This window comes from Diceros bicornis, chromosome 20 (genome assembly GCF_020826845.1).
Source record: "Diceros bicornis minor isolate mBicDic1 chromosome 20, mDicBic1.mat.cur, whole genome shotgun sequence".
Classification (NCBI taxonomy): domain Eukaryota; kingdom Metazoa; phylum Chordata; class Mammalia; order Perissodactyla; family Rhinocerotidae; genus Diceros; species Diceros bicornis.
Window position 1 is genome coordinate 3,673,341 of NC_080759.1, and position 12,211 is coordinate 3,685,551.

The 12,211-nt window shown below is 54.3% G+C and overlaps 1 protein-coding gene across 4 annotated transcripts in view; it reads right to left on the reverse strand.

Moving 5' to 3' along the window:
- Positions 1-232: 232 nt before the first annotated feature.
- Positions 233-12,211, reverse strand: part of NOTCH3 (notch receptor 3) — a 31,382-nt gene continuing 19,403 nt past the window's right edge. For all 4 annotated transcript variants that reach the window (XM_058563551.1, XM_058563549.1, XM_058563550.1 and 1 more), the window contains 8 exons: positions 11,012-11,166; positions 10,709-10,931; positions 9,642-9,726; positions 7,537-7,699; positions 6,092-6,396; positions 5,690-5,837; positions 3,113-3,210; positions 233-2,306 (listed from right to left, as the gene is read on the reverse strand). In XM_058563551.1, the coding sequence (XP_058419534.1) occupies positions 1,254-2,306; positions 3,113-3,210; positions 5,690-5,837; positions 6,092-6,396; positions 7,537-7,699; positions 9,642-9,726; positions 10,709-10,931; positions 11,012-11,166 (2,230 nt within the window). In that variant the 3' untranslated portion in view covers positions 233-1,253. The remainder of the gene's footprint in view (positions 2,307-3,112; positions 3,211-5,689; positions 5,838-6,091; positions 6,397-7,536; positions 7,700-9,641; positions 9,727-10,708; positions 10,932-11,011; positions 11,167-12,211) is intronic.

A 12,211-nucleotide genomic window follows, 5' to 3' on the forward strand; every position in this document is an offset into this window, starting at 1 on the left:
ATGGCTTTCTTAGCATTGCCATTAAACAATTTTCTTGAGCAAGTGAATCTGGTTGGCTCATCTGCAGTCAGGTAACCACCCCTCATCCAATCAGTGGAGACATCTGCCAAAAGAGGAAGCATGAGTTGGCATGCAAGCTCCCAGGATGGGAGCTCAGGTTAGCCTTGGGGAGACAAGAAGCGCCACCACTACCAGCCCCCACCTTACCTAGACACAGACCAATGACACTGAGTGTTAACTATTCCTTTATTATGTGGTGTGGGTGGTTGGGGCTGTACAATGCAAGGCCTGGGAATTTAGCTACACAGGGATGGTGACCAGAAGCCATATTACAAAAATAGCCTAAAAATACTTCTATTCTGCCATGGGGCTGGGCCAGAGGAGTACAAGGAGGAGGGGGTGCCACCCACGCAGCTCCTTGCCTTCCTACATTTCTGTATTTACAGGGAGACAAAGTGGAATGCACACATATCCCCTGGTCCTCATGTTGCCACCGGCTGCCCCCCTAGTTCCCAAAGGGAGGTAGCCCAGGCTCTAGGGTTGGGAGGGCCTGGGTGTGGGCTCTATGGGCCAGAAGGGCCCTTCTCCCAGCAAAGCTATAGAACAAGTTCCATCTGGAATGCAATGAAGTGAGGGAGGTTGGGGGGAGGCTCCCAAGTCTCGCCTGACCCCTGGCCCTGGAGGGTATGCCTACTTGGTACATACCAGGGTTGTGTACTCAGTACACAGGATCCCGGTCTGCCTGTGTACTTGGTACACAGAATCCAGCTTGGCCGAAGGGGCCCACAGACTCAGCCCCACGGGGGCACTGGGAGGAAGGCAGGGAGGAGGGAGCATGTCCATATATATATTTTGTAAAAAATAACAATAATAATAAGTTCGTTTAAATGAATTTGTTTCTATACAAAACGTAAAAAAAATAATAATAATAATTCACTCGTGTCAGAGCGTGAACAGTGAGAAAGGCCAGAGGAAGTGAGAAAGGAAGAAGGGGGTGGGCGAGGGGGGGGCAGGAGGAGGCCTCAGACACCACAAGACCCAGAGGGTGGGATCAGCCTGCACCCCTATAAATAAAAGAAGACTGAACCCCTAGGCTGGTGACCTATCTGGGTCACACTGCAAGGGGGGTGGGGTACAGGAGGGCTGGTGGAGAGAGGAGGTAATGAGAAGGACTGAAAGGAAAGAGGGGAGAGAGAGAGAGTCAGGATGGGGTGTCTCTTCAGCCCCCCGAAATCCAGGAACTGAGGAGAGTCTCAGGCCAACACCTGCCTCTTGGGGGTGACTTCCCGCTGGGGCCCCAGCTGGGTCTGGGCCTGAGCTAGGGGGCCAGGGACGGACAGGGCCAGTGGCTGGGCAGGCAGTGCTCCAGTGGCTGTGGCCATGGACCCGGTGGCAGTGGCTGGGCTGGGTGTGGAGTCGGACCAGTCCGAGAGGGAGGGAGGCGAGGGGCTGGCCCAGTGCTCGGGGGACTCGGGGGATGGGGTCAGGTAAGGGTGCTCGCTGGGGACCCGCAGGAAGCGGGCCTTGGGGGGGCTGCCATGGGCCCCGGCGGCCGGGTACTCCTCGCCATGTCCCGGGGCTGCCAGGTATGGCGGGGGCCGCTCCTGCGGGGACACAGGGGGCCCGGGGTTCAGCAGCCTGGGTCCCGGGGCCAGCGGCAGCAGGAAGGAGGGGCCTGGTGGGGCAGGCGGGGGCAGCCGGGCCCAGTCGAGGGGAACAGCCACGGGGTTCAGCAGCCCCAGGCTAAGCACGCAGCCCCCGGGGGGCTGGCGCCCAAGACCCGCCCGGCCCGCGCCCCCCAGCGGCGCCAGAGAGACGGCCGTGGCAGCAGCCGCCGGGTAGGGCCCCTCAAGGGGGAAGCCGCCTGGTGACGTGGGGGGCCCCCCGAAGGGCCGCGGGGAGTCCAGCGAGTCCACGGGCGAGAGCGTGACCGAGCTCTCGGCCAGGGGGCCCGGGCAGGCCAGCGTCAGCTTCTTGCCCCGGCCCCGGGCGCCCTGCGGTCCCAGCCCCGCCTTGCCAGGCGGCCTCCGGCTCTTCTTGCCCCCTGCCTGCGCCACCTTGAGGCCCGGGAGGAAAGCCCCAGGCGGGCAGAGCAGGGGTCCCAGGCCATGGGGGCCGGGGGGACTGTGGGGCCCACTAGGCTGGTCCAGCAGGCGTACGATGTCCTGGTGCAGCCGCTCCTGGGCCACGTCCCGTGGCAGCCTGTCCAGGTGATCGGTGATCTCACGGTTGGCGAGGTGGTCCAGCAGCAGCTTGGCAGCCTCGTAGCTGCCCTCCCGGGCGGCCAGGAACAGAGGGGTCTCCTCCTGGGGGAGGTCCAGAACCCACGAGGTGTCAGGGTCACAAGAGCCAGGATCAGCTCCCAGCCAACATCAGCAAGGCTCCCAGCTTCTGGAAAAGCCTAAGAGCTAAGAGTTGGACTTCTCCAGCCCCACAGACCTAGGTTCAAATCCCAGCTCTGGGCAAGTTGTTTCCTTTCAACCATATTCATCAAGTACCTACAAAGCACCAGGCCTTAGGGCCAGGACTAAGGTGAGGAAAGTGAGGTGAGAAAATTTAAGAGGGTGTCAAAAACCTCAGTCATCAAAATAAATGATATTTTAGTGTCACGTTTTTTAAAAAGTTAAGATTAATGCAAAAAAATCCATAATGACTAAAATACGGAAATTTTAAATAAGGACAGAATTGGCCCCTGTATCCCTCTGAGCCTCACTCTTCCCATCTGCAAAATCAAGACAGAGGTACCACCTCACAAGGGTTTTTAAACAAGGATCATATTATCTTTTATTGAGGATCTGCTAAGCACTTTACAAAAGCATTAGCTCACTGAATCCTCAAAGAGGCAATGAGATGGGTACTGTTGCTTCTGCACTTCACAGATGAGGACACTGAGGTTCAGAGGAGTGAAGCAACTTGCCAAAGGTCACACAGCAACTGCTGCACACTTCCTCGCCCGATCTATTGTTGGAACCTTTTGGGCCCAAATCCCACCCCTGAAAGCTGGTTGCAGGCAGAGTGAATGCCCCCACTAGCCCACCCCACCCTGCTCTCTGCCACCTGTGGAGTGCTGTGCCAGGGCTGACCCCCAGGTGGGCCAAGGGCTGGGGCTCACCTTGCTATCCTGCATGTCCTTGTTGGCTCCATTTTTGAGCAGGGCCAAGGTGGCCTCCACGTTGTTGACAGCTGCAGCCCAGTGTAAGGCTGATTTCCCTGGCAGGAGAGGGGAGAGGTCAGGGTCAGGACCAGGCTCATGTCCTGGCTCCCCATGGCAGGGAAACAAGAAGTGCCTGAGATGTGGCCTGCGGGAGGGGCAGAGCTTCCACGAGTATCTGTGCTCCTGTGTTTGGGGGGGTGTGTGTGTGCAGACCTGCAGAATGACTCTCCCTGTCCAAGGGCACCACTGTGCATGGGTGGGCACACCAGTAGATGTGGCTCTTCATACCCGGAGGGCATGGTGACAGCCTCGCTCGGCTATACCTATAGCTATGCTGTCCAGTGCAGCAGCGACCAGTCACATGTGGCTCTTTAGATTTAAAGTAATTAAAATTAAATAAAATAGGTGCCAAGACTATTCAATGGGGAAAGGATAGTTTTCTTAACAAAACTGGGACAACTGGATCTCCACATGCAAAAAAATGAAGTTGGACCCCTACCTCACACCATATACAAAAAATACCTCAAAATGAATCAAAGGTCTAAATGTAAAAGCTCAAACTATAAAACATTTAGAAGAAAATATAGGGGTAAATCTTCATGACATTGAATTAGACAAACAATTCTTAGATATGACACTGAAAACGCAAACAACAGTACAATGACAAAAACATAGATAAATTGGACGTCATCAACATTAAAACTTTTGTGGTTCTCAGGACACCATCAAGAAAATGAAAAGAAAATCTACAAAATGGGAGAAATGTTTATAAGCCTATATCTGATAAAAGACTCATGCCTAGAATACATAAAAAACTCTTATAAATCAATAACAAAAAGACAAGCAACCCACTTTAAAAATGCACAAAGGATCTGAATAGATATTTCTCCAAAGTAGATAGGCAAACGGCCACTAAGTACATGAAAAGATGCTCAACGTAATTAGCCATCAGGGAAATACAAATCAAAACTACAATGAGATAACACTTCACACCCACTAGGGTGGTTATAACAAAAAGACAGACAATAACAAGTGTTGGTGAGGATGTGGAGAACTCTCACACACTGCTGGTGGGAATGTAAAATGGAGCAGCCGCTTTGGAAAACAGTCTGGCCATTCCTCAAAAGGTTAAACAGAGTTAGCATATGACCCAGCAATTTCACTCCTAGGAATATACCTAAGAGAAATGAAAACATATGTCCACATAAAAGCATGTACACAAATGTTCATAACAGCATTATTCATAACAGCCAAAAAGTAGAAAAAACCCAAATGTCCATCAATGGGTGAATAAACAAAATGTGTATATATATAATGGAATATTATTTGGTCATAAAAAATTAAAAATAAATTAAAAGTCCTGATACATGCTACAACATTCGTGAACCTTGAAAACACTGTGCTAAGTGAAAGAAGCCAGTCAAAAAAGACCATATATTGTACGATTCCATTTATATGAAATGTCCAGAACAGGAAAATGCATAGAGACAGAAAGTAGATTAGTGGTTGGCAGGGGCTGGGAAGATGAGGGAATTGGGAAGTGACAGCTAAGAATGAGGGTTTCGTTTTCAGCTGATGAAAATGCTCTAAAATTTTTTGTGATGACAGTTGCACAACTATGTGATCATAATAAAACCCATTAGATTTTATACCTTAAACGGGTGAATTGCATGGTATGTGAATTATATCTAAATAAAGCTTTTTTAAAAAAAAGCAAGCAAAACAAAGGTTAAAAAATTAAATGAAATAAAACATTTAGTTCTTCATACACCCCCAACCACATTTCAAGTGCTCAATAGCGACCACATGTGTCCAGTGGCTATCATATTGGATAGCACAGACAGAATATTTCCATCATCACAGAGGGAAACACATCTGACACATCCCCCCCGCCAGGGGCATTTGGCAATGTCTGGAGACATTTTTGGTTGTCACAGCTGGAGAGTAGCATGCTACTGGCATCTAGTGGGTGAAGGCCAGGGACACTGCTTAACATCCTACACAGCACAGGACGGCCCCCAGCACAAAGAATGATCCACCCCCAAGTGTCAGTGCTGCTGAGGTTGAGAACACCTGCTCCAAAGGATGTTTATGAGCATCTGAGTGTGTCTATAGCTGTGTGAGGTCCTCTGGACACGAGAGCAGGGTGCTGTGAATATGCACAAGTCGAGCCATGTGCAAGCAAGCACCTCCGCAGAGGGAATCGCCATCACATACAGATTTGGCCGATATGCAAATTTATTATACCAGCTGTCCAGCAGATGGCAGCAGAGTAAGTTCTTCTAACAAAGCAAAGGGAAATGCAGCGTCTTGGGGAAGGGCGCCTGTTTCTAAATCACTGAGGCACCTATGGGCTAGCAGCAGCCATAAAAAAAAAATGCATTAAGAGTGTAAGTCTGTTTTGAAACACTGTTATGTGTGTATGAGCTTCAGTGACTGGGTCTCAGTGTGGGTGTGAGTTCACACCAAAAAGATAGTCAGAGCCCAGGTGACACCGTCTCAGGCCCCACCCATGGCTACTTCCCCCGAGCCTACCAAGCTCGTCCACAGCATTGACATCAGCGTGGCTGGCGATGAGCTCCTCCACCATGCCCTCCACCGCCAAGCGGGCTGCCAGGATCAGTGCTGTGGAGCCGTCCACCATGCGGGCATCCAGGTCTGTGGAGCGGTTCCGGATGAGAATCTAAGGGAAGGGGGGAGTAGGAGTCATGGCAGGAACAGGGGACCAGGAGCACCTCTAAGCCTTGAGGTCCCCAACCCCCACGTCCCCTGAAATCAATGAGGTTCAGGGAGCAGCTACTTGCTAGACATCCTACTCCTGTATATCCCATTCTACAAATGAGGAAAATGAGCTCTGGGAGGCAGAACTGGACCTCAAACCCAGATCTGTCTGATGCCCGTCCAGCTCTTAAGTCCAAAGGGGCAGGCCCATCTCACCTGGAAGACACCCTGGGCATCGGCAGTGACAGCTGTGTGCAGGGGGGTGCGGCCCGAGTGGTCCTGGGCATTGGTGTCTGCCCCAGCATCCAGCAGCCGCTTGGCCGCATCAGCCCGGGCATAGCGGGCGGCCAAGTGCAGGGCCGTCTCGCCCGTGCGGTCAGTCCGCGCCCCAAGCTGGGCCCCCTGGCAGATCAGGTCTGAGATGATGCTGGCTGACGTATCTTCTGCCTCATCCTCCTCAGTCGGCATCGGCTCCAGTGCGCCCCCACAGAAGGAGGCCAGCATTAGTGGGGTGAAGCCATCTGCAGGGGATGGGAGTGTGTCACAAGGGAGGTGGGCACAGGGGCCTTTCCAGGGAATACTACTGAGGGCACTGCATTAGGAGGAAGTGGGACACACAGGGCACAGAGGGAGTGGCAAATCTTCCTGTCTGCAGATATGCACGCACGCGCGTGCACACACCCATACACGCACACGTCGGTGCCACGTGCCCCAGAAGCCAACCCACGATGAGGATTCACGGGCATGTGATCTGTCACAGATGGGCGCCTAGGCAGCGGGGGACAAAGGCCAAGGGAGGGAGGAAGTCAAACAAGCACGCAACCTCAGGCAAATTCCCGCAGGGTCATGTCAGCCTAATCCCAAGGGGCACTCTGGAGGCTGAGTGGTACCTCAGAGTTGTCATCCAGCTTGAGGCAAAGGAGCTGTGCCTTTCACACTGCGCACCCACTGGTTTAGAGCCACCCCCAGGACATAAAACCCCAGGTACCTCAGGCCCCCCTAGCCTGAGGAACTCAAAAGGGAGCCCTGGGCGCACAAAGGAGCTGAGGGAGGAATACCCCTAAATGCGGCAAAGAGGGATCCAGGAGGATCCAGGTCATGTGGTCTGCCACCCTCTGCATGCACATGCCCTGGTTTCCCACAGGGAGCCACTTGCACCCCATTCTCCAGCCTCAAGACCTGGGTAGAGCTAAAGCCCCTCCCTCAGGGACAGGCGTGTGGCCCAGGCCTGGGCAATCTGCATATTTTAGCCCCCAGGCCACACTGATTGGTTCAGGGATGGGCATGTGACCCTAGTCCGCCCAATCAGAACTTAATCCTGGTGCAGCTGGGAAAAGGCTTTGTAAGGCTGGTCCCACCTGTGGTCATCATGCCCCCAGGAGAAAGCCTGCTTGGGCTGGAGCCAAGAGGTGGTGAGTCCTGGATCCAAATGTGCCTGCCGCTTCCAGTTACAAGGGCCAATAAATCTTTTGCTTTACTTAAGCTAGTTTGAGTTGGGCTATTATCACTTACAATTAACAGTCCTGATTAACAGCCCCCTCAACAGACAGACACCCAGACACATACAGCTCTCACCAGAACACAGACCCAGATGCAGCCTCGCAAGAGCAAGACAGGTAAGGGGCATCCTGGGGTGGGGGGTGGGGGGTGCCATCACTGACCTGGGCCACGCACATTGACATCCATGCCATCAGCATCCGCGTCGCCCTGCGGTGGTGTCAACGCCATGGCTGGTGCCACGCGGATGTCAGCAGCAACCAGGTGGTGTTGAGTCCACTGGCGGCAATCCACAGCATCTTCAGCCCCCACGCCAGGCTCCTCCACCTGGTGCACAAGGACCCGGGTTCTCACAAGGAGTCAGCAGACAGACAGCGAGAGGGATGGTCCAGGCATCCCCACAGCCTTCTCTCACAGAGACGCAAACCCAGCCTGAGAGAAAGCATGACCATCCTGCTTCTTTTATAGCTAAGGAAATAGGAAGTTGAGTGCTGGGGCTCAGAGAACTCCTAAAAGGAAGAACTGGGATTTTAATCCGGGTTGGAAGGGGAGGGGGTTGGGAACCCAGGGTGGGTGATCAAGGAAGAGACACACCGCACAGCACCCATCAGTACACACCTGTCTATACACCAGACACGGACACACTGAAATGAAACTGAGAAAACAACTCTACTGACAACAGCATCAAGACTTAACTCTTTAGAATTCAATTTAACAGAAGAAATGCAAGACTTGTATTCTGGAAACTACAAATCACTGGTAAAAGAAATGTGGAGGCAGGAGGGTCCTTCACAGATCAGCATTAATCTGGGAAAGGGGTGAACAGGTGGGAGCGAACGAGAGAAGTGGGGAGATGCCCTGGATACCACGTAGGGCTCCCACCCGGTCCCTCGAACAGGAACGTGAGGTCTCAGAATCAAAGAGCCACACACAAATGTATAGATTTAGCTTCGCAAACACAGCACTCGGGCCCCGAGCAGGAGCTGGATAAATTTCAGACTCATGGTCTGAAAGGCATGAGTGATGCTATGGAAACAGAACAGGATATTCTTAACTAGCCTGACAGAGCATTTAAGAGCCTTCCGGCACCTAACACAGAGCCTGATCAAGCCAGACCTGAGCTTACACCCTGTGGGGAGTTGAATTTCAGGAAAGGGGAGAGCCAGGTGATGGAGAGCTAACCAGAAAGGGTCAGGGAGGACAGGACAACATTTGATGAGGTTCCAGTTCTTATACTGTCACCTAGCAGGTTGTGAGCCTGCGCAAATCACATTAGGGCTCTGAGCTTCTCATTAGCAAAATCAGGATGACACTGTCGTTCTGCAAAGCTAAAATGCCGCCAAAAACACACTGCCCTGTCTACTTAATACCTGCTTTGGGATGAGAAAGAAAAAAAATATCCCGGGGTGATCAGGTATCTTCAGCCGTCAATTATAATAGCTGTCTCCATTTCACAAACACTAACACACAGGCGGGGAGAAGCAGCTGGTAACTGAGGTGCGTACCGACAGCTACTGCATGGAGTCCCCATAAAGAGGACATTAGATGCTTCATGTGTCTTCAAGACACTTGGCGAATGTCGAAGTAATGCTAGCAGGAGGCCGTTATGGCCCAGCCCTCAAAAGTCAGATGCTGAAGCCCTAAACGCTAGTGTGACTATATGTGGAGACGGGGCCTTTAAGGAGATAATTAAGGTTAAACAAGGTCATAAGGGTGAAGCCCTGATTCGATAAGACTGATGTCCTTATAAGAGGAAAAGAGACCAGAGCTCACTCGCTCTCTGCCACATGAGGACACAGCGAGGCGGTGACCCTCTGCAAGCCAAGAAAAGAGCCCTCACCCAGAACCAGCCCTGCCAGCACCTCAGTCTTGGACTTCCAGCCTCCAGAACTGTGAGAAAATAAATGACTGCTGTTCAAGCCACTCTGTCTGTGGTGTTTTGTCATGGAGCCCAAGCTAAGACAGAGCCCATGGGTGTGGCCCCGGGAGAGGAAACGGTGCTTGGAACCAGCCAGGAGCACTCTCAGGCTGGGCAAGCTGGACAAAGCTGGACCCAGCAGAGAGAACACAGAGTTGCTGTCTGGGCCAGGGGGTCCCCTCCAGGAAGACCCCAGTCAGGCCTGGCAGCAGGGCCCTGGTTAGAGAAGGGCAGGATGGGGTGGGTGCTCTCCAGAGCTGGGGAGAGCAGAGACTTCCCCTGGGCTCTCCCACTGACCACTGGGGCCTCCACCCAGGACCCCAAGGGCAGGGATGAGAGGAGGGGCACCACCTTCAGTCGCTTGGCCTCCGGGCACTCTGTGTCCATCCAGTCTGTGGCCGCCTCCCCCATCAGACTCTCGCCCTTGGCCATGTTCCTATGGGGACAATGGGAGTGGGGAGGGGAGAGGAGACAATGAAGACACACAACCTGGGAGGAGGATTTGCGTGGGGTCAGAGCAGAGGGGTCTGGAGCTGGGATCCAGGGTCCTAGGTCAGGAGACACAGAGGGAAGGGTCGAGATACTGGGTCCACTGTGGGGATGCAGCACGGAGTCTAGGTCATGGGCGTACAGTCAGGGGTTATGATGGGTGATGGCCAGGGCCTTAAGGTGGAATCAGAGGGGGGACAAGAGTGGGGTCAGGGGTCAGAGCAGCTGGCTACAGGATAGGTGAAGGTCACAAGCATTCAGCAGGGTTATAGAAGATGATGTGAGGGGTCATGGAGAATGGAATTAGCATCATAACAGGTAAGAGATGTAGCCAGGATAAGTGTGTTGAGGAGTCAGGAGGTCCTGGGGTCACAGGAGGGGGTAAATTCAGGGGTTAGGCTAGGGTGGGGTTGAGGGTCTTGAGGGACGGGTCAAGGAGTTGGAGGTGAGGCCCAGGGCCAAGGCTGGGATTGAGGATCATGGGAAATGGACACTGAACTGGGGTGGAAAGGGGGGTCAGAGGTGAGGTCAAAGGTCAGGGTGAATTAAAGCCTGCTAGAGGTGGTATTGAGGGTCATAGAGGATAGGGTCAGGGGGTCAATGAGGGGTTGGGGTGCAGACAGGGGTCATGGGGTCAGCAGTCATGTGGGAACGAATGCTGAGAATTGGGGTGAATTCTGTGAGGCTGGGGTCAGGGTGGGGTCAGGGTGGGGTCAGGGTGGGATTGAGTCAGGGGAACTGGGACATAGGAAATAGGGTCAGGGGAACGAATCAGGAGCAATCCCCAGGAATCATGGAGTCAGTGAAGGGGATGAACACTGGGGTGGAGTCTGAAGTTAGGGTCAGGGTGGGTCAGAGTCAGGTCAAGGTGGCCTCCAGCGCTCACAAAGCCCCCGCAGTCGGGGAACGGGGGAGGGCAGGATCCTCACCTCATGCCCAACGCATCTTGGCCCACAGGTTCCCGCCGGCCCTTGTGGCCAGCGGCCACCTCCTTGTGCAGCGCAAAGCCCTCGGGGAACCAGAGAGTGCTGTGTTCCCGCTTGCGCCGGGCCACCATGACGCCCAGAACGAGGATGACCAGCAGGAAGACAGCGCTCGCAGCCAGCAGGGGCAGCAGCGGCATGCTCGGCTCCGGCAGCTCCAGCGGCTCCCCTGCAGGCAGGAAGCAGGGGCTTCAACCACAGCCCCCACCGCGGGAGCCCCAGCTCCGCCCTGAGCCTGGCGGGCCTCACCCCGCGCCGCCCGCAGTGGGTACGGAAAGTCCAGGCGCTCCACAGCTGACAACGCTCCCAGGTAGTCGGCCGCACTCTGGGCGTCGGGGAAGCAGTGGTCATTCTCGGGCAACTGCAGGCACAGCCGGTTGTCAATCTCCAGCATCACCACAGAGCTGCAGGGACAGGCGGGATCAAGAGAGCACCTGCTGCAAGCCTGGCACCAAACCCCATCCCCCTCCCCAGCGCCAGGCTCACTCAGCGTGTCGTCACAGCCCACCTGCCTCCCATCTGGCATCCAACCCCCTACACCCCCAAAGCCAGTGTCCCCAAGTCATGAACCCGATGGGCATTGGTTTTGTGTCGACGTGTCTAGTGGATGCCGTTGGTGCACATCCAGATCTCCTTCATCCAGCTGGTGCATCCATCTCCCTAACAGCTGACAGCTGCCCCTTCTCCAGAGAACTGGCCTCAGCAAAATGGGCACCCTTCACTCAGGAGGTGACACCTCTCAGGGCCGCCCTCAGCCAGTGACTGGCTGACGTGGTGTGTACAAAAACTGGCCCTCTTGTCTCGGTGGGACAGATTCTGAGTTGCTATTCATGCTCCAGAGCCCTCCAAGTGATTGGGCTGAGGCCCGACCCCGGCTGAGACCACCTCCTGCCTTAGTTTCTCCCCTGCCCACCCTGCTTCCCTCGTTCCCTCCCTCCTGAGAGCACCCCCTCAATACATCGCATATATCTGAATCCCCATCTCAGGCTCTGCTTCCAGGAACCCAACCCTCTAAACTCTCTCTTGCTTTGGGGATCCCCATTACCCCACACCCCGGTTCTCCTATCTCTCTGGCTGCTGCTTCTCCTTCTCTTTTCTGAGCTAATAAGCCCCAAAGTGACCCCTGTTTTTCACCCTGTGTCCTCATCTTGATGAGACTCCCTCCAGTGACTCGGTCACCCCAGCCAGGGACTGGCCCATCAGCCACCCCCTCCAGCTCCCCCATCCCAGGGTACCCAGAGTCCCCACCCCCACCTCTACAATCCCGCCCTCCTCTCTGTCAGGGCTCCACCCTGCTCAGAGGCCACACCTCCCTCCTGCCCCTCTACCAGGCCACCAGCCAGAGTTCTATAATTTCTCTTTCTACAAAAAAAAACAACTACCCATGCCCTAACCACTCTGCCAGACTCTTGCCCCTCTAGAAGGAGGCAGCGCTGGGCCTGGGGCCAG